Raw genomic sequence first — 24061 nt, forward strand, 5'->3', positions numbered from 1 at the left:
TGCGGCACTTGCTCAGCAAAGCCAACCTGCGTGACGACAAAGACGCCAATCTGCGCCACGCTGCTGGCTATGGTTTTTCTTTTCGGCCTTCCCGTCAACTGACTCAACAGCCAATTTACGTCACGCCTGTCTTCTCAGTGGCTCGGGTTTGAGCGTTAAAAGGCTGTCGAGCTTGCGAAGTATCAGGTACCAAGGCTCTATTGTGTTGTTGTTCGATTGACTCTTGCGAGTTGTGCTGTGATTCGGCTCCTCCGACACCCTAAAAAGCTTGTTTTGCCTATGTAGAGGCGTGTTGGTCTCGGGTTCTGCACGTCTGAACCCTTCTTTTCGAATTGCATGTGGGACTGCAGGTTGTTGAGCAGCCTTCTTTCACGCTCGCCTTTGTGTGCGTTCCGAATCGGCACATCGGGTTTTCAGCTATCGCGATGAAAATTTCAGTTCCTGCAAAAAAAAAGTTCACATCACTTCTCAACGTTCTCCACGTTTTCTACGGTCTCCTCGCCGTCCTCGGCACGTCCACCTCCCACTGCAGCACGCTTTCTGTCTTGCTTCAGTCCGATCACAAGATGGTTCGCGCGGACCAAGGTATTCAGGGCCGTTCGGCTCCTCGTTCCAAATCAAGGTCGTCTGCGACCGCTTCGATCCGAGCTCGCACTTCCACCTCAGCACCCAAAGTCGCTGCTGCTCCACCCACGCAGATCACCAAGGCAGCCAAGCGTGCCATGAAGCGTGCCGAGCTTATGTCCAAGGTCAATCCCACAACTCACGTCTCGTTGCTCAACCTCGAACCAGCTAACGGCTCGCTCTCCAAATCGTCGCTCAGGAGACAGAAGAGGAAACAGAAAGAACAGCTGGCGGGTAACACGACCGGCTTGAAGGACCTCGCAGAAGCCATGAACGAGGTCGCCCAACAGGTTCAAGAGGAGGAAGAGGAGGAAGCAGACGTATTTGATCTGGAAGGCGACGACGACGATGATGGCATGGAAGATGAGCTTTCAAGACAACAGAAGCGTACATCCTCGGCATACCCACTCGTCGGAGCGCAAAAGACGAGAAAGGACGCCACCGTCACTGAAAAGGCAAGAAAGAAGGCCTTGTAAGTAACGATCTTGAGCTTGCTAGCAGAACACCAATGGAGAGGCATTATACTCACACTCCCACGGTCCCGCCCGTCTCTCAAACAGAACTCTGGAATCGCAACGCCAAAACTTGATCCTCTCCGACCCAGCATACACGAAAAACCCTTTCGCAGCGCTCCGTCTGCACGCGCAAAACACACTGGCTTTCGATAAGGGTGCATCCAAGCCCAAACACTGAACTGCAGTCCGACCTCTATGTACTTGTACCCGTCTCAATCCATCCTTGCACTCTCGCCTTCCACACAAAGCACGCCGTCTGCAGTACACACTACGCACAAGATGGAATACAATGATGTCAAGATACATGAAGCACCCATGAGTGAAAGTTCTGACAACTTCTTTTCTAGATGACTTCTAATCAGATGTAGCAAAGAGGTTTGCACCTGATGCCAAAGAGGAAAGCCTCCCTGCCGAGCCAAGACAAGCTCAAGCGCGAGCAGCCACTTCGGGAGCAGTTCCAGGCGCAGGGGCAGCACGACGCGAGAACTTCATCTTGGCACCGTCCTTGGGGAAGATGGTGGCAATCACCTCGACTTTTTCGCTGAGCGGTGTCACCTCGTGCTCCCAGTTCATCAGCACACTGGCGGTACCCAGCACCGCAGTCAGGTGCATGTTGGCGTACTGCTGGCCGATACAGTTGTGAGGTCCGCTGCCGAAGACAAGGTAGTTCTTGGGGTTCTTCTGCGCCGGGTCGGCCTCGTCGAGCCATCGCTCGGGCTTGAACTCGTCCGGCTTGGGGTATACGTTTTCGTCGTGCAGCGAGTTCCAGAAGCTGGGAATCACCATGCTACCCTTCGGCACTGTGTAGTTCTTGTCAATGGGGAAGTCCTTGTGGTTGAGGTAAGGCACCATAATGACAGGCGGCTTGATACGCAGAGACTCCTTGACAACGGCCTTGGTGTAGTCCATCTGCTCGATGGCGTCGTAGGTGAGAGGAGCGTTGATGTCGTCGCCACGAATGCGGTACTGCTCTTCACGCACCTTCTGCAGGATCTCGGGGCGGTCAGCGACGTGCTGCAAGAGGTAGGTGAGGCCAGACGACATGGCGTCCTGCGAGGCAAACAGGAAGCTGAGCAGAACCATACCGATCTCGCGGTCCGAAAAGTCCCGCACGAGGACCCGGCGGGTCTCGGCCTCCAGGTCGGCGTTCTCCTTCTGCAGGCGGGCATCAATCATGGCCTTAATCCAAGCATCCGTCAGACAAGTAACGTCCTCGCCTTCCGCCATGCGCTTCTTGCTCTCGCGAGCAGTAAGCTCGAACCACTTCATGGCGGTCTTGCGCGCCTGGATAGCGTTGTAAACTTTGGTACCTGGGAATGCAAAGGGGAAGTTGACGAGCTCGAGAGCGACGGTGATGAGCCAGTAGTTGTCCGAAATCTCTTTGGCGCCCTCATCCGAGATGTAGTTGCCACAGAAGACGCGGAGCGAGGTCTCCATGTTGAGGTCACGGAACTTCATCATGTAAGGCTGAGGGTTGGGGTTGGCATCGGCGAGCCATTCGTCAAAGTAGCGCTTGTAGATGGTCTCCTGGATACCAAGGTAGATACCGAGCGCCTTACGAGTGAAGAGCGTGTTGAGTCCCTTTCGGTAGTCGACGTGGGTCTTGCCGTTGAGGAAGACCCTGGACGGTGAGAGAAAAAAGGCAATGTCGTGGTGGGTTAATCTACTGCATGTCTGTGCGGAAAGCAAGAGGACGAGAGGGCTGGCATGTGCAGAAGAACGGCTGTAGCGCGTCCGAACGCGTCTGTGCGTGCTACTATCCATTGTTGTTTTTCGGAACGGCGTAGACGTCCAAGCGCAGAGGCGTGGATACACAGCCTTGGTGTGCGCCCACATTGCAGCGAGTCAAGTAGCGCACCCTTCCGACATGAACCGACGAGATGAAACGTACCAGTTGTCCGCGCAAAGCACCTTCTTGGCCGAGGCGACAAGGCATGGCTCCGCGTAAGTAGGGCTGTTGAGGATCTTACGGGCATACTCGTTGGACGAGGCGATGACGATGAAGCTGCGGAAGCGGAAGGGAAGGAAAACCAGGGCAAAGGAATGTCAGTGACTCAAGTCAGAATAGGGCCAAAGACGGTGGGGACCTGGGTTGAGACCTACATGTGGAACACGCTAGCAGCGCTGAGAGGGCCTGAGTTCCAGCCCTCCTGGTACTTTTCGAGCGAGGGGTGGAGCGAGTCGGCAAACTTGCCGATGATGGGGATGGTCCACTTGGGACCTGGCAGATGCGCCTTCTTCTTCTGATAGTTGTACTGCTCGGCAAGGAGAAGCGTGGCAACGACGGCGAGTACGGCGAACACAACAGTGGTACGGTCGGCCTCCTGAAGCGAGGGAATACGGGTGAGGTCGACGATTGAAAGCAGCTTGCCAAGCGCCGAGTCAGGTTGGATCAAGGACGAGGACGAGGCGGAAGCGGATGACCTCGAAAAGTTGAGGCCCTGCTGACCAGCGTTGAGGATGGAAGCCATCGTGAATGTGAAGGTTTGACCTCGGTCGGAAAGTCCTATGACCAGCGAGGGAATGTAAAGAAGGAAAGAGGCAAGCGTCGCCCGTTACGATGCGAGCAGGGAATGCTTGTCGGATGCGACACCGAGACCTGAGAGAGCCGGGGGAGGCGACGGTGATCAGGGAGAGTGTGGATGGCAGCTGAACGTGCAGGCAAGATCCAGCAACCTGATGGCGGAGCGGAGGAGAGATAAGGGCACGGATGGTAGGTGATGGTAGAAGCGCAAGCGGCGGATGAGTGAAGCGCTGGTGCAGAGTGAAGACGATTCGAGCACACCACGACTTTCTCCGAAGGAAAGCGCTCACTCAGAACAGAAGAATGTCTACAGCATGTTCGCCAAGCTCAGCGTTTTGTCTCGGCGATATTGAACAGGGAAAGAACGGCTTTCTATCGACCGCGCCATGGCCACACAAAAAGTTCAAGAGGGAGGGAAGAAGAGAAAAAAATCGGTGAAAAATGAAAAAGAGGCTTTGCGGAGGAAGAAACTGTACAGAGCGACTCAACAGCGAGCCATTCTGATTTGTTGATTTGTTAATGGACGATCCGACTGGGAAGGAAAGGGTGCTTGAAGGCTGGATTAACTCTCAGGTGTGCAAGACAGAGCGAGCAGGCAGCAAAGCAGCGGCTGCAAGCGAGCATGCTGAACGTTCGGGCGGAAGCGAGATTCCGACGCATTTCGAAATCCGACCTTTGGGGCTCGTTTCCACGCTCCGGCTGTCGCTCTGCTCTGCGCATGGTTCGAGCTTCGTTGTATCTCGGCAGGCATTTGTGTCAGGTTGCAACGAACTGGATTCCTATTCGTCTCTTGAGTCTGCTCGTTGGCTAGGCTGGTCCAAAGGTTATTGATTGCGCCGTTGCAGAAAGATGAACTGACACTTGGCGTGAGAAAGGACACATGCAGCTATACAAAAGGGATCGACGTTCTTTTTTTTCATTTTGATTTTGAATGGTTGAGGCTGACCGCAAATTTTCTGAGAGTGACTGGGCGGAGATAGAGTTTGGAGATTTGCAGTTTCCCCCACGCACAGACGGGTGATTTCAACACGGTTTCTCCGCTGTGCGTGACCGCGCAGCACACTGAACTTCGGATTTTCGCGCCGAGGAGGCTTTCGCTGCGTGCCGATAATCAGACCACATTTCGAAACTCGAGCTTTGCTGCGACTCAGGTCGGTGAGAACGCCAATCTAACACAGCACCTGCTTGTACAATTCGCAATGTGTCGCATCGGGAGCAGGTAAACAGGATCGGCGAGAACAGCGTTGCGGCTACAATGCTGTGTCGGTTTCCCAAGCCGACTCCACCCTTTCCACTATCTGGAAAGCGAGTCATACGCTTTGACACTCTGTGACTTCTCAAACGTAAAAGCTGGGTCGACTGCAGGAACTGGTGCGTACAAGCATGATCAAGTAGGTTTTGTTTTGCGCGGCTAAAAAGCTTCTTCAGGACGCGTAGCGACTTTCCCTCCGATGAGCAACCAGGTCTTTCTCTCCCTGCACCTCCATGCTGATTGTAACCACAATTATCACGACAGTACCAACACCAACCACTCCAAGGCTGAATCGGCCAGTAACTTCAGCCGATATGAAGCTGACCGGCAGCATCGCAATGGTCTTGTCTACAGTCTTGCACGTACCGAAGCTGAAGTCCATCAAATCGTTAAGGTGTAAAGCAGCTCAAACGCACCTGGACGCATCTTTGATGGCGTTGATGCAACGCACTCGCTCGAATTCAACAAGGTCCTGTATCGTCGGAACATAACGCTCATGGACGGAGATTCTACAACGCTTTGGTCCAGCTTCCGATGATTGGATCGCAACATGACGGAAGAGGCGGTGATGGGAAGATCCAGCATATAGCAACAAAGAAGAAATGGTGTCAATCAAGTGCCAGATCAGGCGCAGGTCAATACCCGAGAAAGTCAACCCGGCTCTTTCTGCAAGGGTAGCTGGGAGCAGCAAGCCCCATCCGAGTCGATGTCATAGGTATGGCAATGCCAAGTGAATCGTCACTGCGTCTTTGTCGTCTTCCCAAATGTTCGCATTTGAGCCTTCAGCCCGTGCTTCTGGACATCCACCCTGTACCTCGCCCACGACGACAAAAACCAGACCAATAGTGCCGCATGCACGACGACGAGCGCAAGCCCCGACGCCCACACCCTAGCAAAGACCTGCTTCGCCTCAAACTCGAGCTGATATGCCTGAGACAGCCACAACGCCTGTGCGCCGACCCATGCTGTCAATGCCACACCTGTCTCGACCTTGCCCACCTTAAGACTGGGCCAGACAAGCGGAAGCAGCCAAAGGAACCAGAGAAAATACTGGCTGGTGCAAACCTTGTTGAAGGCGACAAAGGCGATGGTCTGGGCGGTCATGGCGGCGACAACGTCGCGCTTGCCCAGGTGGTAGCCGAGCGCGATGACAACGAGCAGCTGCGGAAGGAACGAGAGCAGCGGCGAGGCGAGGATGCGCGCTTCCAGCGATGCGGCCGAATCGTGCGAGGTGAAGAGCGAGAGGTAGGTGCCGAGGTAGTAAGGGCTAAAGTTGTGGCGGTGATCGGTGCGGTGGAGGTGATAGAGGAACGTATGCTCGATGAACGTTGAGCCCCATCTGTGCGCCCAGGAACAAAAACATCGGAGAGTCGAGATCCGTCAGATGAGACGAAGAGCGACGTCGGGCCAAGCAGCTAGGGGAAGTACTTACAACAACCAGGCCACAATGTTGGCGGCCATGAAAGCGTAGAAGGCAACAAAGCCGAATTGCAAACCAGCTGCGTGCTTTGTCCAGAGACTGAGCGTGGCGCGTCGATCAGGAGAATAGGCTGAGACGGTAGACCGATGCAGGTGGGAGAGGACAGGCACTGCGTAGATGACGGGGAAGAGCTTCAGGTGTGTTGCCAGGCCGAGCAGAACAGGAGCCATGTAAGCTTGAAGCGACCAATCGAGCGCATTGAAGGCGCTCTCTGGGGGTAGCGCTTCATACGTAGGCCCTTCTTCTTGGATCTGATCCGCCGCGACAGGATCGTTGGCTTCTGATTTGTCGACACTGTTGGTAGCGGGCAGGGCAGAGAAAGGAGGCAGATGCTTTGCACGCAAACCAAGGGGCGCTTCTGGGTTGGCTTTGAGGAAGAAATAGAGGAAGGAAAGAACGAGAAGCCCCACGAGAGCTTCTGACGAGCCACGAGTCGAGATCTGGGCGACCATGGGGTTGAGAATCCACAGCAGGCCGGGAAGGTGGACATAGATGCCAGCGGGAGAACCTTGTGGGCGGCGTCCATCGAGGATGAGCCACATGAAGACAGCGCAGAGTAGATCCGACGTAGCGAAGATATATTTTCCAAAGTTGGTCCAGCCAAACAATTGAATGGGTGACAGGATTGCAGCTAGAAACGGTGTGTACCTGTATGTCGGCCTAGCATAAGGATCACCAAGGGAAGCGAGCAGATCGAAAGCGGATTTGGCGAGCTGGTAGCACCGCTTTGCCCAGAAGTACATGAAGTCCGAGTCGTCTGGTTTAAGACCATCAGTTGGCGTGTGGGTGTTAGGGTCGTTCAAAAGAAGGAAGCGCGCAGTGGCGGGGAGGATGCCTGTAGCGCAGTGTACATCGTTGCGGTCGAGGAGATCGTCGTCGGATTCGTAATCGGGCTGCTCGACGGTGAGCGACAGGGGACATGCGTCGACGAGGAGCTTGGCAGCGTCGGAAAAGACCAAGTAGTCGACATCGGTGTATGGCAAGGTGTGGGTAGCATCCTGATGCTGACCCCACAGTAACAGACCTGCACGAAGGACAAGACCGGCGACGATGTAGATGATGGACCAGACGGAGGCCCTCATCGCTGCTAGTGAGCCGCGTCAGTGGTTCAGCAGCAGGCGCCTGTCGCAAGGGTGGTGTTAAATGTGTTGATGGTAGAAGGAAAACAGGTTGGGCGGCGACCAGAAAATGGCACTCATCTGCCGGTTGCTAGGTGTGGAGACGTGGACGTACACCTCGAGTGCAGACCAACACAAGAGAGACGAGAGAAGAATTAGAGCTCTTGTTGCGCTTCTGCATGCGGAATTGCAAGACGCGTGAACCCAACAGCAGTAGCACCGGCAGCAACAGAAGCAGCAGACGTGTTCTTCTGAAAGCTCAGAGATGCTTTGTGCGGGGAAAGCCTTGCTTGTCCTTTCAAATTTTGAAGGTTGCTTCTAACGAGCTAGTAACGGTCTAACAACTCGAGAGATTTCCACTGCCCGCGCTCACACCCAACACAAAGCACGTCTTCAGCAGATTACCGCTCGAATCTCATCATGAGCCTCCTCCACCTTGAAGCGTTGGTGGGAGAGAAGAAAGTGACTGATTTCTGATTCACCTTCGGCTGAGCCCGCTCGAGTCTCACACCCTCGGCTCCCTCTTCTGCCTGCGAACCTTGCCACCGTGCTACTCCTCACCACGACCAGCTGCTAGCGCCATCCTCTTCCATGGCCTGTTAGCTTATGAACCCTTCATGTTGTTGTCCACGACCCGAATTGCAGCTCTTCGTACCCAATCATCGTCCTTTCAACGCTTGTCACTTAGCTTTCACACCACGGTACTCCGCACCGACGCAGGCATGCGTATCCAGCGATTCGACATTCTCAATCTGCCGCTCGTACCGCCTTCCGAGCGGCTCACTGTCAACCTGCTTGCCGACCCTGTGACGCCAGAACCTCGCTCCATCGTCTCGATCCCCGACTCTGCGCCTTCGCTCGTACGCAGGTCCCGCCCGGTTGGCCAAGGCTCTCATTTCAGCTTCCTCTCCCCCCTGCCTCTTTCTTTTCCCTACGATTTCCCACCCGAGCAGGAAGGCGAGCAGTCGTTAGGAGAGCGACACCAGAAAGAGCTCCAAGAGGATGACCAGGACGATGCACACCTCGCCGAGGGTCAGAAGAGGCAGAAAGTTGAACGAGCACACAAGAAACGCATGCAGGAGGTCGAACATATGCTGCAGCGCTACGAGATACAGCCTCCCGCGGTGGCAGCCGATGCGCAAGCATCTTCCGGTCTGACAGGCCATGTACCGCCCCGCCGTCGCCACCAGCACTTCCCCTCAGCTCGCCTTCTTGGTCTATCTTCGGCTGCCCTTCGCGACTGCTTGCCCCATCTTGACGTTGGTGACTCCTTCGAGTGGATTCAGAGTCACCACAAGCAAGCCGGTCCAAGCTCATACAGCTCAGGTCCCTTTGCTGATGCCAGCACTTCTGCTGCCCCAGAGGCTGCTGCCCGCAAGACACTCAGCGATTTTGTTTCAGGCCGTCTCATTGGTGCTCGTATTGCCGCCAGCCCTGAAGAGCTCGAAAAGGACGACCGCGCTGGGTACGGTACAAAATACATGCGAATTCGTGAGAAGGTCATCAAGGGCGAACAACAGGAAGAGCCATCCGAGGATCGAGTCCTGCGTCGTCTCGACGAGCTCGAGCAGAAGCGCGCTGCCGCCGACACTTCCGACTATGCTCCGTGGTCCTTGTGCTATGCCGGTCACCAGTTCGGCGTCTGGGCAGGACAGCTCGGCGACGGCCGAGCGTTCACGTTGATGGAAACAAAGAACCCAGAAACAAATGAGCGCTGGGAGATTCAGCTCAAAGGTGCCGGTCGCACACCCTACTCGCGCTTCGCCGACGGTCTCGCCACACTCTCGAGCAGTGTACGCGAGTACCTCTGCAGTGAAGCCATGGGCGCCCTCGGCATTCCCACCAGTCGTGCTCTTGCTGTCGTCGCTCTCCCCGAACTGCACGTCGTCCGCGAACGTCTCAACACGGCCGCTATCACCACGCGTCTCTGTCCATCCTGGCTGCGCATCGGCTCGTTCCAGATTCATAGTTCACGCAACGAATGGGAGTCGGTCCGCATCCTTGGCGAGTATGTGGCGCACGACCTCTTCGGCTTCGACGACGTTGTCAAGGGCGGAAATGTTGGGGACGAGTCGCGGCGACCGGCCTGGGTACGACGAATGGTGGAGCAGGTGGCCACGCGAAACGCAAAGACCATCGGTCTGTGGCAAGTGTACGGTTTCATGCACGGTGTGATGAACACGGACAACATCGCACTCACTGGCCACACTATCGACTATGGTCCGTATGCATTTATGGATCTCTACGACGAGGGGCAGATCTGCAACCACTCAGACGGCGAAGGAAGGTATGCGTATCGGCTCCAGCCCACCATGGGTGTTTTTGCCATCCGAGAGCTGTTGAACGCCGTAGCGCCGTTGGTTGGCTTCGAGATCGAGCACAACCGTGCCCCTGCACCAGGCGAGCTGCTTGCAGCGACGGATGCGCAAATTGACGAGTGGCGCGAATCGTGCTCGGACGAATACTCGGAAGAGCTCGAGCATGTCTTTACGAGTACGCTGCTCGAGCAGTGGAAGCAGGCGTACCGTGCACGCTTGGGTTTGAAGACGGCAGAAGCTGATGACAAGAGCGCTCTGATCGACCCGCTTTCCGAAGTGCTGTCCGAGCTCGACTTTTCCACTACGCTTCGCCGGCTGTGTCAGCTTCCCGCTCTCCTCAAAGCGCGCGGTGCCTCGGTCGAGGAGGAAGACGAGCTCAAGGATGTCGTTAACGCTTTTATTGCCGGAGATGCGGCTACGGGCTTGCAACCTTGGTACGACGTCTCGGTACTGCCGGAGTACCTTCGTTCGCACAAGGAGACGCAGGCGCGTGTGTGGCTGCTTTCATTCGCCCGTCGTTTGCTCAAGGAAGGCAGGGATGGCGACGAGGTGACTGCAGAGATGAAGGGAAAGAACCCGCGCTTCGTGCTGCGTAACTGGGTCACCAACGAAGTGGCCAAGCGTCTCGAGGAGGAGAACGACACCGATGTCCTGGCCAAGGTGCTCGAGGTAAGTTTTCAATGCTGTCGATCTTGGGTTGACAAGGTAGCGTTGTTTGACTGACATCTTGCGATCTGTGCATTGCTGCTTGTTCACGCTGCAGATGGCGACGAGGCCGTTTGAAGATTGGGGTCTGCCGGCGCAAGGAAAGTCGGCCGAAGAGGTTGCTGAAGAAGCTGTAAGTCTGCCTGGGCTTTCGGTGTTGGAGGTGATGTTGTGTTGATGCTGATCCCCGTTTCTTTCCTTTGCTTTCGTTGATGCGTTCGCAGCGTCTGTGCTCGCTGGGCAGACCGTTGACGGGCAACCTTCCATCGTGCTCTTCCTAATCGCCTTTTGTTTTCCGTGCTTTACCCTGTTGCAATGCTTTCGCGCACACGATGATCATCTTTGAGCCTCTAGAAGCCTGCGACACTTCTCCGCGGTCTGTCGTATCCCTTCATCCAGCCACTTGGCATCCTCCCGCCGTTCAAAGTCTCTCACCAACGGGAGCAGCCTTTCCCTTACCCAGGCATCTGCTGGCTTCAACTCGGCCTTGGTTGCCGGGTGGGTGAGGTTGTGCAAGATCATCTCCCAGAACCCGGCCCAAGCCCAACCGGCGTCCTGAACCGCGACGTCCTGAACCACCGCGTAAAACTCGCGCTTCCACCCCTCGCCCTCGCCACTGGCGGAGAGCATGTCCCTCACATCGCAGAGCGAGTTCTCGACGTGTTGCAGCTCGTCGACGATCGAGTGGTACAACGACGGGAGGTTGACCGCGTTGCACCAGTTGCGGTTGATCGAGATGCAGTCAGTGAGGTTGGTGACTTGGTGGAACCAGTTGGAGGGGATGAACACGGTTTCGTGTGCGTGTTGGGTGATTGTTTGCATGTGTGAGAGGGCAATTTGGAGTTGTGGATACTCTTTCCTTTCTTTGTCAGAGACCAGGGAGAGGAGGGTGGCAACGTCGGTCACAAGGGGGGACGTGGAGACTGCGGGGAATCGGCGCAGTGATGGGATCGTGTGCGGTGGGAAGAGGTACCACGTCTTGCAGCCGACGACGTTGGTGCTCCACGAATACGAGGTGTACACGTCGCGATGCAGCAGCGTTTGCGAACCACGCGTACCGGCGTATACGAAGCGGAAATCGTCTTTGTCCGTCACGCCCTCGTCATCCGTAGCGAGATTGTTCATCCAGTCATCCGCGAAGATGCCCGGCACAGTGTATGGGGGTGTGTCCTTTAGCTGAGCTGGAGACAGCTGCTTGATGAGGTGCCAGTCCTTGACGTAGATCGACTGAACGCCGTCTGTGTTGTTACCTCTTCGGAATTGAAGAATGAGATCGACAGCGTCCGCGATGGTCATATCCGTCCGAGCTTCTTCAGTTTGCCCCTCGGCATTGATCCGGCTGATGACGACCGGCGAGACGTGCGTACCATAGTCGTGTTTCAAAGCCTCAAAGTCCACCTGCGAATCGGATGTAGGCGAGGAGGTTGCGTGCCAGCTATTGGACCGGACCACATCCCAATGCGCAACCAGACTAGCGGGTAGGATGCACGGTCGATTCGGCACCAGACACCGCTCGTAGAACTCGTCGTAGCTCGGGACCTCTTCGAAGCGTAGCAGCCTCTCGTCGTCCCTTGTCGCTGTGCCTGAGGCTAGGTCGCTCGACAGCATCGCCTCTGCACAGCGTGCTGCAGGCCCGATGTGAAAGCTGGGACGTAAGGTAGTCAGAAAGGAAGATGAGGTTGAAGGAGGAGCCGAGTGAAACCTTGCAGCGCCTCCACAAAATCCCATTTCTTCTCAACTTTTGCCCTCAGCGTGTGGAACTCGGATTTACCACCATCGCGTCTGGCGAGAACAACATATCGATCCACTTGGGACACTTGACGCCATTGCAGCTTGAAAGAGTCACTGGTCGCATCATCCTTCGATGACAAGCAAAACGAAAAGTACACTGCGCTGTGCGATTAAAAGCATCGTTGACTTGACTGTACATTGTCCATCCCCTCTCCATCGAGGTCCACCGCTCAACTTGGCTCTTACCCAAGCAGCTGCTGCGAGTATATCTCGTACGCCATCCTTCGGCGCAAGTAGGGCATGTTCTGCTGGCTGAAATTCCACTCGTACTCGTCGCCATCCGAATCGCCCTCTCCGCCATCACCATCCGTCTCTCCGAGATTCAATTTTTCGGCGCCCTCGTCCAAGCTGCCACCCTTCCACACGATCGCAGGCGCGCCGAGCGGGATGGGCGTGTGGTAATCACGCCGGCTGATCTGCTCGAGCGTCTGACAGGCAAACACGCCGCAATCGTACCCATTCTCCTGCTGCGGGCTTTCACTGCTAAAGTGGTCGCGCCATCCGCGCAGGTCGATCTCCTTCTTCTTCTTGTCTCGTGCCTCTTCGGTGATGTAGGTGCGCATGAGCTCGAAGGCGCTCTGGTTGAAAGCTCCCAACGAGTCGTAGTACTCGAAGCGATGCTTGCGCATGTTGATGGCACCACACACCCAGTGCGCATTGCCGAGATTGATCGGGAAAAGGATGATGTCCTTAGCAAAGATGTCGATGCGGCGCGTCCAGCGTTTGACGCCGTCGAAGCCTTTGCTCTTCAAGTTGGTCCAGAAGAAGGAGCTGAAAAAGTGGACACGCCAGAACGCGTCGAGAGACTTGTCGTACGGTCGCTTGGGTTTGTTCTTGTCGCCCTTCTTGCTGCTCTTGCTGATAGGTGTAGGGGAAACAGGTGCATCCTTTGCCGCTGCAAGGGCTGCTGTGCGCTTCTTGTCGGCGTCGTTGGCGCGGTTGAGGATAAGCGTTCCATAGAAGTTAATGACCTCGTCGTTGAGCCACTGTCTCGGACGCAGCTTTGCCACGTCAAAGTCAGAAACCTGCGCACCTTGGACGGTGGAAACAACGCCTCGCTTGCTGAAAGCTGTGTTTGCTCCTTGTTCTTCCTCACCGTCCATCTGGTCAGGAAGTGGCTTCCTTCCCAGGATGCCTCTGATTTTCCTTTCCCTAGCCCTGATCTCTCTATCGATCCTCTCTTTCTCGCGCAACTTGACCTGTGAAACCGGCAATACGGCTGTTCCAGCATCGCGCTGTCGTCGCATGAACTTCTTCATCATCTCTTCGAGAAAATGAGCTTGTTGAGCATGCTTGGGGTTGTCCGCAGCGATGAGCGCGTGCACCTGCTGCGTCTTGGCAGCAAGTTCATGGAACTGCTTGGGTTGGAACAACGGCTTGCGGTCGGACGAACGCAGGTTGTTGATGCTTCGAAGTGCAATTTCGATACTGCGCTGGATCGCATGCTCTCTTTGGCGCCCAACTTCGCGCTTATGCTTCTTGTTGTAGATGGGACTTCGCTTCTTGTACACACCTGAGCTGGACGTCGCAGCCGAGAAGGCCGAAACGGAGGGGAGCGAGAGATTACTGCTGAATGACAAGGAGCGGTCGGCCCGACTTGGTCGCTCGTTCTGCAAAGGGGTGGAATGTTGCGGAGCGCTTCGACGACTGGGTTGGACGAAGCGACTCTGACGACCGATGCTGCGGACCTCCTCTGTGGCAGATATGTCTGCCAGCTCGAGGTCGTTGGCTGCTGCTGGCGTGAAGCTGGGTCGAGATTCGGATTGGGGTTCTTGGCGTTGTTCGCGCTGAACTTTTTGTGCCAAGGGACCGACGAAAGAGTGCCTCGAGCTGGAAGCGCGCAGAGCCTCTTGAGCGCTGCCCTGAGCAGGATAGGTTGACCAGGAGATATCCGAGTCGAGACGCGGAGTGGCACTGACGAGGGACACATCATTTTCTTTGTCTGGATCCTCGTTGACCGAGTTGCTGTCGTCCGAGTCAGAGACCAGGTCTACGACTTCGGCGCTATGATTCTGGGGACCATTGGCGCTAGAGCCTTCGGGAGTAACAGCACCTTGCTCGAGATTTGGCGATTTGACTGTAAGATCGCCTATGTCGGATGCTGGCGCACTGGGAGGATGCGGCTCATTGCTGCTCAGAGATCTTGACCAGTCGAGCAGACCTTCAATCTGCTCTCCAACCTTGGCGTCTGCGAGGGTCTGGATGTGATCGACGTCAGCATCGGTAGGACCTTCTTGCTCTGCCACGTTGCCAGCATCGTCGACGGGGCAATCAGATTGCGAGTCTGTGACGAGGGACTGGAAGTGAGCAGGAGCCGACTCTGGCTCAGCCTCGGGCCCTTGTTCGAGATCAAGGTCGACAGCTTTGACCGGAGTAGCCGGACTAGAGGGAAGAGAGGTGTGCTGGATCTGCATTTCTGCAGCGTCTTCGGACGAGCTGCGGGTATTTGTGATGAGAGCGAAAGAAGTGTTTGGCGATGGTGATGATGACCGGGGTGATGTGCGGCCAAGCGGATCGCGGATTGCACCCTCTTGTGACGGAAGTAGGGCTCGGGTATCTGATTTGGTGGATGCTGCTGTCGAGGAAGGTGATCCGCGAGAAGTGAGGTCTACAAAGCCGCTGGTGGGCATCGAGGTTGATGCGGAATCTGGCGTTATGGAATCGGGAGTGATCAGGAGTTGACCATTGGAGACTGTATGGTCGTTAAGCTTTTGGCGCTTGCGCGAAGATGGAGATAATGCGTTGGAAATGAAGTTACTCAGGCGTCTCATCGTCGAGTTGGCGGTGGGTTTTGCATCGGAGGATGGCACGGAATCGAGCGAGGTGCCATTGAGCACGATTGCGTTTGCAGAAGAGGACGGCAAAGATGTATCTGATGCTTGCAAGAGCGTATCTAGCGCTTGGCGCCCTCGTTTCAAAGGCATCACGCCTCGTTTGGACGCTTGTGGGTGAGCTAAAAAGAGATCGCCTCTACAGCTTCGGCGGAAGGACGCCTGCGAGTACCGGATTTGAGTCAGCTCAGCTCTTGGTTGAACGCGCGCGCTGAGCCGTTTACGGTAGGGGTTGGTGGTCGGTGGCAAGCCGAAGATGCGGAAAGAGTGAAAGAAAGCCACTGAGTTGCGATCGGAGCAGACGACGAAGGATAACGAGACAAGGTCGAGAGCAAGAGAGATCCTCAAGAACGCGCGCCTCTGCAGAATCCGGGACTCGGTCGTGAACCGCGTTCCGCACTTCTGCATTGAAAGCAATTCAGCCTGCTCGCTCTCAAGGCTCGATTTCATCATTCAAACCACGCTTTAAAAAAAAAAAAGATCGCAGAAAAAAGAAGCCTTGAAATTCCTCATCAAAAAGAATGCTTCTCGTGAATGTGGAGGAAAGCTCAGCTTTTGTTCGCTAACCAACACTCGAGCTTCTCTTCTCTCACACACATCACAACGCTAAAGGCCATGCTGTCATGATCGACACAGAGGCACACTCGCACGATGGTGCACTGCCGTTCTCCGATGTGACCGGATTGCTGGCGGCGGCCGCCCAGGCAGAAAAGCAGCAGGCACTCGTAGCGCGCATCTTTGTTCCTCCATCATCCGCTCCTACCACGTCCACCTCGGTCGACCACTTTACAAAGCTTTCCAGCATAGCAGCGCTTCTCGTCGAGTTCATCCAGAAACACACCAAGCGCAGCGACTATCTTGACGGCAAGGACTACATCTGGCATCGGGAGCCACCCTCGATCTCGGTGGTTTGCCCTCCCTCCTCTTCACGTCCATCTGCCTCCAACTCCTCAATTCAACAACCGCCGCCGCCGCATGTCCTCCTCCATCTACGCACAGGAGGAGAGTGCGTCGAGGATGAATGGTATGCAACTCATCTCCTCATTCGCGCATCAATGCACCTTTCCGAACATCAACTATGCATCAGCTTAGAGGACGAGGACGGACAGTTTCTGCTCATCGAGGCTGCAGAGTATCTTCCCGACTGGGCAACGCCCGAAGCAGTCATAAATCGAGTGTGGATCTCCGATGGCCATCTGCATCTTATTCCGCCGCACCATGAAAGCAGCAAAGGCGATACCTTGGACGCGCGTCGAGCTGTCGAGCTCGTCACAGACGCAACTACGCTAACTCGCGCATCCGACGACATCGAAGCAGCTGCCTTCGCACGAGCTTACGAGTTCCCATCTGCAGCCGCACCACATCACCATCGTACTCTCGCCTATATGCCACGCCGCATCGCAAACGTGCTTGCAGCTGAGCCACAACTCATCGCCCATTATGTCATGTCGATACAGTCTCGAGACGTCGTCAGCTCTCGCTCTGGATCCAGACTCGTCCACTTTCCACCACCAGCACAGGCTTCGACCGACTCGAAGTCGAACGATCCATCGACTGCGCACAGCGAAGATCAAGTTGTCCTCGCTTCAGTGCGCATGACACGCCACCTCTATGCGCAATTACTACATGATCGCTTCTTCCCGCCCCGCCAGCTCGGCCCTCAATGGCAGGCCGCTGTCGAGAAGTATCGACTTCGACTCTTCCACCCGTCTCCTTCCACCAACACGCAGACGAAGATAGAGGATGAAGCACAAGTACAGCTAGAGATGCAACAAGGCCGGTGGTACGACCTCGGAGCCAAAATCTGGTGCGGCATGGAGATGGCCTACACTGAATCACTCACTCGCCGGACTGCGACCAAGGCGCGGCCTATGGCTGCACCGCAATCCGCTCTGCCGGCTCAAGAGCGGGACAATCTCATCAGATCTCTCAACAAGCTCGGCTACTTTCGAGGGGAAGTTGAGGGCAGCGCAACGTGGAAGCAGCTCGAAACGGAAGCTGTAACTCATTATCTCGACGCATCATCTAGCCAAGGGGAGAACAGCAAGGCAAACGCCCGAAATCCGCTGCTTTGTGACACGGTCGACCGTGTTCTCCAAGCATCCGGCTCCAACGTGCCGATGGCCACGACCTTGCCACCAGACGCTTCTGCCGCCTTGAGCAAGTCGGCAGAGGACGACGATTCCTGGCTTCAGCTCGGTGCAGACGACGTTGAGTCCATCCTGCAGAGCAAAGCTGGGCGTAGCGATGGTACCGCGCGCACGAACAACGAGCAAGACGCATTCGAGCGTCTTGGAGCCTTCAACTCCAAGATGGAAGACTTCATCAAGACCAAGTCCGATGTCCGAGGTGCCGTTTTCGAGGACGAACTCGACGACGAAGATATGCAGTTCGACGATGACGATCTTTTGTTCGAGGAGCTCGATGAGCAGGAGCAAGAGGAGAGGATCAAGGGCGAGGTAAAAGAGAGGATGCGGTCCGGCGGCGAGGAGGAGAAGAGGAAGCTGGTCGAGCGCTTGCTTCCGCGCATGTCTGAACAAGAGTGGACGCGCAAACCCAATAGCATTGCGGAACGTGAAGCAGCCGGTGACGGCAGCAAAGGCGAAACCAGTCGAGATTTTCTCTCGGTCATCGACCGCATCGCTGCCGAACGGCACGCTTCAGCTCCACGGCAGCAAGAGTCAGAGGTCAAAGACGTAGCAATGCGTGAAGACAATCACCTGTCAGCTGCCCACGCCGACCTACGTCGACGCCTGGCTTCGCAATACATGCGTGAGACCTCCTCACTTCTCTCCTCTCAGGGACATGATCAATTCGACGGAGCTTCTGACTCGGATGATGAAGAGCTCGAACAGGAGACGTCGCCCGAGATCAGGCGGCAGCGCGCCAAAGAATACGAACTCGAGCCCGACGAGGTCGTGCAGGCACCTACGGAGGCGGAAGCAGAAGTGGGATGGGAGGATGTAGGCGAGTCTGCGGAGTTGGACGAAGCGACAGAAATCGACAACATGTTGGAGTATGCGAGGATCAGTCTGGGGTTGACTAAGGAGCAGTATCAGGAGATCTTGGAGGAGAGGCAGCGGAAAGGAAAATTCGTGCCTACCGCTGCGGCTCACAAGGAGCCCGCACCGGGAGGCAAGTCCACCGCCAATAATACAGCCGCCCAACGGCCTCCGCCCGCACCCGCACCGAAGCTCGACACGTTTGAAAGCGTCATGGCCGCCATGGAGGATGAACTGCATCACCTCCGATCCACCACCCGCACGTCGTCATCCTCTCCCAAGCTCACTTCGACTCAACCGGCCCCTGACGATGCAGAAGACGAAGAGCTACTTTCCCACTTGCTCAAATCAGGCTCGGATCTCCCCTCGTCGCTACTCGCGCATCTCGGAGGAGATGCAGATCAGGCGGATAGCGTGCGCGCAGAGCAACTGGAGAGCTTTCTGCGCTCGTTCCAGGCTCAGGCGGCAACCAGCGGCCCCGGCGCGGGTTCAGGTCCAGTGGACGTACTCATGCGCCGCTTCGGGCTGGGCAGCTTGCCCGCCGATCAGGATTCTTCGCCACAATGATCTTGTAACAGTATGCATATCCGCACAGCAAATCACAGTCAGCATTGATATAAGGTCGACCTAGAATCGCCTGAGGGCAAAGCTGGACGATAGTGCTTGCCAGCTTAGGGAAATAAAGAAGCCTTGAGCGTGTCCTTTCTATACGGACCTGGCGTCTTGACATCCTCGTCACCGTCCTCCTCGGGAAACCCCTTGGAAAAGTCTAGCCGCATTCGTCCAAATTCATCAACATCTGGCACCCTGCTCAGCGGCGCGATTGACTCCTTCTTCGGCGAGTGGAGGATAGAGTTCTCCCTTGGCGGGATGACGATCCTGCTAGATCTCGGTAACCCTCCACCGAACGTGTCTTGACTTGAAGCGGGCAGAAGGAGATGCTCGTCTGACGTATGATCTGCGAGGAGGATATTTCGCGATCGATCGCCAGTGGCGGGTACGAGCGCTGCGGCTGCTTTGAGCATTGCGTCGATCTTGTCCAGCATCCCATCCGGTAACAGCGGTACAGGCGACCAATATCCACCGGCCGCAAAACCCTTGCCTTGCGGAAATAGGCTGCTTGCGCGACTGACACCACTTGCGTCTGTGTGAGAAGAGGTCTCGCTTGCCATCTCTGCGTCTTCGCCTCTCTCCAGCGTCAAATCTCCATCCTCAGCATTCGACTGCGAAAATCGCGGCGACAGAGAGGAGCTGGACGCGTTCGAAGAGCGACGTGAGCTAGCGCCAGAGCCGACGTTGCTCGAGGCAGAGTCCCCATTGACACTACGAACCGAGGGCGTACCTGTGCCCGTGAAATGACCCCTTCCGAAGCCGAATGCATCTCCGGGTGTTACGATTAAGGCGTTGCGCCGAGAAGGCAGCGAAAAGGGCAGCATCTCTCGGCTGTTGAGCAAGCCGTCGCCTTTGGCTGGTGACGGAGGAGCACTTCCACTTCCGCCTGCACTGCCATCTTCGTGCAGCCCAAGCGGCGGACCAGCAGCAGACCAGGGCGGAACGTAGTCGGACATGCCCTTGCCCGGTGCAAAGAGGCCGTCGATCATGGTTTGGGCAGAACGAGCGGTGGCTTCTGCCACCGTCAATGGCTCGGCGTCTTCTCCTCGTGACAGCTTGGCGGTGCCGCTGCTGTTGATGCTGGCATCTGCAGCTTGACCGTCGATTCCATCTGCCGGGTCCATGTCTTCGTCCTCCTCCTGATCATCGTCACCTGTATCATTTTCCTGGTCCAGAGATTGCGGATGAGGCGAGCTGTTGGACCCTGACGAATAGTCTTCCTGCCTAGCCGTGCCTGACTTTCGATGGTGCGAAGACTGCTTTTTATACTTCTTCTTCTTCTGCTGCACCAGCCTCGCCTCCTCCCTAGCCTGTCGCAGCTGATCATCCTGCCTGCGCTTCCAATCAATGATCAGCTGATCCAGATACTGCAGACATTCTTCGCTCATCCGCGTCTCGCCCACTTCATACCTATAATCCTTGACCACCCTTCGCATCTGCACGGGGGTCAACGCTTTGAGTCCTTGCATGGTGGCGATCAGCCCGTCAAACTCCTGCAGCGAACTCTGACACTGCAGCCACGAGATGAGCTGGGATAGAGGCGACAAGTGTGCATGTACGATGCTGAGCGGCAATGCATTGGAGCGCGCCCAGTCTTCGAGCGCGCTGACATTCATTCGAATCTGAATGGCGCGAGAGCGGCAGAGATACCGCTTGCGTGTCAGGACGCGGTTGAATAGCTCGCAGCCGACCCAGAAGAAGATCTGCGAGAGTGCCTGGATGATGATGGCCGGGTTGATCTCGTAGAACTGGAGCACTTGCAATGTTGAGGTGAGCAGTGAGCTGATGGTGCGTGGAGTAGGCGCGGTTAGCAGGTCAGTAGCCGAGGCGTTGTACGAGACTTCGCGGATGGTGCGAAACGAGTCGCCGAGGCCCTTGCGTGGAGAACTGTCTCCGCCGCCAGCGTTGCGGAAGGGGGATTGGCCTATCGTCGCCGAGCCGAAGGGGTTGGATGGACGACCGTAGCCAATGGAGGGAGAAGACGACAGTGACGATCCTTCGGCAGTATTGCCGCTGGTTTGATTTTGATTCGGTTCTGGGTTGTCATCTTTGCGACCGGTGCCAAAAATCTGACTGATGGGTCGACGCGAGCTAGGGCTGGACGTCATGCCCTGTGAGATTGATCCGTTCTGGCCGATTCCTTTGACACTGCCTGCCAGCGTCTTCATGAACTTCCACTCGCCTTCGAAGCGGACCTCTTCGAAGCCTGGGATTGCTTCATGGTCCAAGATGGCCGCATCCAGCACCTTGTCGATGCGGCGCTCAGCATCACGGATGATAAAGACAAAGATTTCGTTGAGAAGATCCGCCAAAAGACCGCGATATTCTGTCACGGAGCTCGATTTGCGAAGCGTGCGATCCCTGTCCATGTAGTAATACAGGAGACAGCAGTTGGAAAGCCAGAAAGCCAGGTAGGTCATGTCGGTCGGATGCGAGTAGATGACGCCTTCGATGCGGTCGATGGCGCCAAGAAAGAGTTCCTCCAGCAAATCTTCGTCTCGCAGGAAGCACGCGTAACGGGCGCAGAGGAAAAGAACATTGGCAGGAGCAGCACGCGATGTCCAGGGTGCTCGAATTGGCTTGAAGTTGGTGATCAGCATGCTTAGTAATGGTTCAAGATCGGCAGTGCCAAAGACGAGCATCTGATCGTTGCGTACTTTCTTCCAGTCGAATTCGACCGAGAGCGGATCCGCTCCAACTTCAGCTGCGCCGGAACCCGAAGCCAAATCCGAGTGTATAAGCTTGCTCGCTCCCCCTCTCCTCCTACGACGTGCGAATGTGGTCGAAGGTCCTAAATGGTTATCGGCTGCCGCGCCAGATGTTGCATCAGTCGCGCTCGGGTCGCCCATCAGCGTTTCGAGATCGAGTTCGAGAAGAGTAGCGATGTCGGCAAGCGCATTTTTGCGGGTGTCGCTGAGCTCCTTTTGCCTGTTCTTTTGCTCTGCTAGATGGGCTCGTTCATAGCGGCCAACAAGTCTTCGTTGGGTGAGCTGCGAGCTGGATCTCGAGTGACCAGGCTTGAAAGGGCTGGTGGAAGTTGGTAGGGCAGCGGAGAGTGTGGGTGTTGGGCTGGAATGTGGAGAAGCGGACTTGTGCAGGTCTGGCGATTTGTCAAGGAAGAGGCTGTTGAGGCGCTGCGTGGCTGATTGCTGGACAGAAATGTATCGCTGATGCTCGTAGATGAGGTCAGCGATGGCTTCATGTTCGGTAGAGGCGGAGGAGGCGAGGGCACTTGAGGTCATAGGGACAGAGGTGCCGGCTTCGGGGGCTGCTGATAGGACAAAGTCTTCGCAAGTGGTACCCTTGACGCTCTTTGCATCGATGTCAGCTCCACGACTGAGCAAGAAGCTGGCGAGGGGCAAATTGGAACTGTTGATGGCCCACATGAGCGGGGTCCAGCCGCAAGAGTCCCTTTCGTCGACGTCTGCGCCGTTGAAGACGAGCATGGTGACTGCATCGATGTGTCCGGCACAGGTGGCAAGGACGACGGGGCCGGAACCTTCTTCGTCGCGCATCTGGTCAAAAGCGATTTTAGGTCTGCCTTGCGAGTCTGTGCGTGTGGGGTCTTGAGAGATGAGGTGCCGCGCCGGTGCTCTGGAGTCGAGCAACCAGGAAAGCATGTCGGTATCTCCATTGCTGGCAGCACGCAGAAGAGCCTTGCTTAGCTTTGTCTTTTTGACGTTGACATCGAGGGATGGGGATCGTGCGATCTGCTGAAGGATGTCGAGCGATGGGCAAAGGTCCAGGATGGGGTCCTGGACCACACTGAGGTCCAGGTCGGCAGGCGCCGTGCCGTCGGGAGATGAGGCGGTGATCTCGTGTTGATGCTGATGGCATTCGACCTCGAGAGACGTGGATGGTGCCGGTGGAAGATGGCTGGCTTTGCCTGAGGCCGGGTCCTTGGCCGTCGCCACCGTCGTCATAGCTGAAGTGTGGTTTGGCTTTCAAGTCAAGGTTTGGTCCGGAAACGGTGAAAACGAGTGGATCAAGATCGGTTCATGTTGAGAACGTGGCAGTCGTGACAATCGAACTGCGCGCGCTTGAGTTAACAGAGAGTGGATGTAGTTGTGTGATGAAGGTGGAGACGGCGTCGCATATGAACTGTGACGGGAGAAGGGAGGACTGTCGAAAGTAGCCGGCTGTGTTGAACATCGCGTGCGGCGGCCTTTCAAGTGTTGTTCTCTCGACTCGATCCCGCGGTGTTTCTGAACAAACAGCATCTTGGCCCGCGCTTGAGTTTGGAAACCAAACCCTGTCCATTTTGACAGCTCAGCAGGCGAATCAGCAAAAGCTGAGAGACAAGCGACATAGGAATTCAATTGGCATGTGGATTGGTAAAAATCGATCGCCGATGCTCTGCTAAATTGCTCTACCGATTCGAATTGGAGAAAGTTGAGCGGAAAAGTCCTTACACGGGAGAGAGAGAGCGAGAGACACAAAACCTGCCGTTCTGATGCGGAAGTTTCTTCCCCTCTCTCTTCCATATACCAAGAGTTTGAAGGTGACGGTTGGTGGATCTCGACGCCCCTCCCAGTCCCTTCACGCCTCGAATCGATCTCTGTGTCGATGTGAGGACGGAAGCCGAAGGCTCTCAGAACGATTCGTGACCAAAACGAAGGCTGGCGATTTGAGTGTGTCCCGTCTCTGTGGCTTTCTTGCTCACAGTCATAGACGAGGACACAATTGTGATCAGCTACATTCTCCACCTCTCGGTCTGTATCAGCAGATAACTTCAACGTATCATCGAATGGATTGATTGCCTTGTATCCTAGCGTGCCTGCTTGCTTGTTTAAGACTACCCTTCGGGTGTTTGTGCTCATTCTCAACTGGCTGTGATGCGTGGGAAGCTCAACTTTGGAAGCTCGGCTTTTGCTAAAGAGCCGTGAGCGGTTGGGTGTGCAGATCAAGCCGAGTCATTTCAGGATGAGACTCGCTCTCTATTCATTTGGCCGTCGGAGGGGAACCGAACGAATACCGATCTGTTCTCAATTGCATTCGAGGTCGGCAGCGGCCTTCTCTCACTCACTCACTCACTCACTCACTCACTCACTCACTCACTCACTCACTCACTCACTCACGCATTTGAAATCAACATCGGAATCGCATGTGGCAAGCTTTTGTGGTACGGCACGCTCCTTTGCTTCTTTATTGTCGGAGGAAGCACGACCGCGCTGTGAGCCACGGGATGCCGCGTTGTCATGCTCGCCTTGCATCCCGCTCTTGACTAAACTGCCCTGTGTTCTGTTCGGTCTGTACCAAAGTTCACACAGATCCGATGACACGCTTAAA

At 55.8% G+C, this 24061-nt stretch overlaps 8 protein-coding genes across 8 annotated transcripts; 3 read left to right on the forward strand and 5 right to left on the reverse strand.

The window, feature by feature from the left end:
* Positions 1-566: 566 nt before the first annotated feature.
* EX895_000576 (uncharacterized protein) lies at positions 567-1317 on the forward strand (the record flags this gene model as incomplete). Its single annotated transcript, XM_029881177.1, has 2 exons — positions 567-1096; positions 1185-1317. The coding sequence occupies 2 exons, from the start codon at positions 567-569 to the stop codon at positions 1315-1317; spliced, it is 663 nt and encodes a 220-aa protein (XP_029742563.1).
* Positions 1318-1565: 248 nt separating this feature from the next.
* On the reverse strand, positions 1566-3610 carry EX895_000577 (uncharacterized protein; the record flags this gene model as incomplete). The annotated part of the gene is made up of 3 exons (XM_029881178.1): positions 1566-2760; positions 3031-3144; positions 3243-3610. 3 exons carry the CDS (start codon positions 3608-3610, stop codon positions 1566-1568), a joined length of 1677 nt encoding a protein of 558 aa, XP_029742564.1.
* A 2043-nt stretch (positions 3611-5653) lies between these two features.
* EX895_000578 (uncharacterized protein) lies at positions 5654-7477 on the reverse strand (the record flags this gene model as incomplete). The annotated part of the gene is made up of 2 exons (XM_029881179.1): positions 5654-6254; positions 6348-7477. 2 exons carry the CDS (start codon positions 7475-7477, stop codon positions 5654-5656), a joined length of 1731 nt encoding a protein of 576 aa, XP_029742565.1.
* A 758-nt stretch (positions 7478-8235) lies between these two features.
* EX895_000579 (uncharacterized protein) lies at positions 8236-10817 on the forward strand (the record flags this gene model as incomplete). Its single annotated transcript, XM_029881180.1, has 3 exons — positions 8236-10500; positions 10595-10669; positions 10761-10817. 3 exons carry the CDS (start codon positions 8236-8238, stop codon positions 10815-10817), a joined length of 2397 nt encoding a protein of 798 aa, XP_029742566.1.
* Positions 10818-10872: 55 nt separating this feature from the next.
* Positions 10873-12144, reverse strand: EX895_000580 (uncharacterized protein; the record flags this gene model as incomplete). Its single annotated transcript, XM_029881181.1, has 1 exon — positions 10873-12144. One exon carries the CDS (start codon positions 12142-12144, stop codon positions 10873-10875), a length of 1272 nt encoding a protein of 423 aa, XP_029742567.1.
* A 365-nt stretch (positions 12145-12509) lies between these two features.
* Positions 12510-15251, reverse strand: EX895_000581 (uncharacterized protein; the record flags this gene model as incomplete). The annotated part of the gene is made up of 1 exon (XM_029881182.1): positions 12510-15251. One exon carries the CDS (start codon positions 15249-15251, stop codon positions 12510-12512), a length of 2742 nt encoding a protein of 913 aa, XP_029742568.1.
* Positions 15252-15781: 530 nt separating this feature from the next.
* Positions 15782-18727, forward strand: EX895_000582 (uncharacterized protein; the record flags this gene model as incomplete). Its single annotated transcript, XM_029881183.1, has 1 exon — positions 15782-18727. One exon carries the CDS (start codon positions 15782-15784, stop codon positions 18725-18727), a length of 2946 nt encoding a protein of 981 aa, XP_029742569.1.
* Positions 18728-18831: 104 nt separating this feature from the next.
* EX895_000583 (uncharacterized protein) lies at positions 18832-22695 on the reverse strand (the record flags this gene model as incomplete). Its single annotated transcript, XM_029881184.1, has 1 exon — positions 18832-22695. The coding sequence occupies one exon, from the start codon at positions 22693-22695 to the stop codon at positions 18832-18834; it is 3864 nt and encodes a 1287-aa protein (XP_029742570.1).
* Between the last annotated feature and the right edge of the window lie 1366 nt (positions 22696-24061).

The sequence above is a fragment of the Sporisorium graminicola genome, chromosome SGRAM_1 (genome assembly GCF_005498985.1).
Source record: "Sporisorium graminicola strain CBS 10092 chromosome SGRAM_1, whole genome shotgun sequence".
In the NCBI taxonomy this organism is placed as follows: Eukaryota; Fungi; Basidiomycota; class Ustilaginomycetes; order Ustilaginales; family Ustilaginaceae; genus Sporisorium; species Sporisorium graminicola.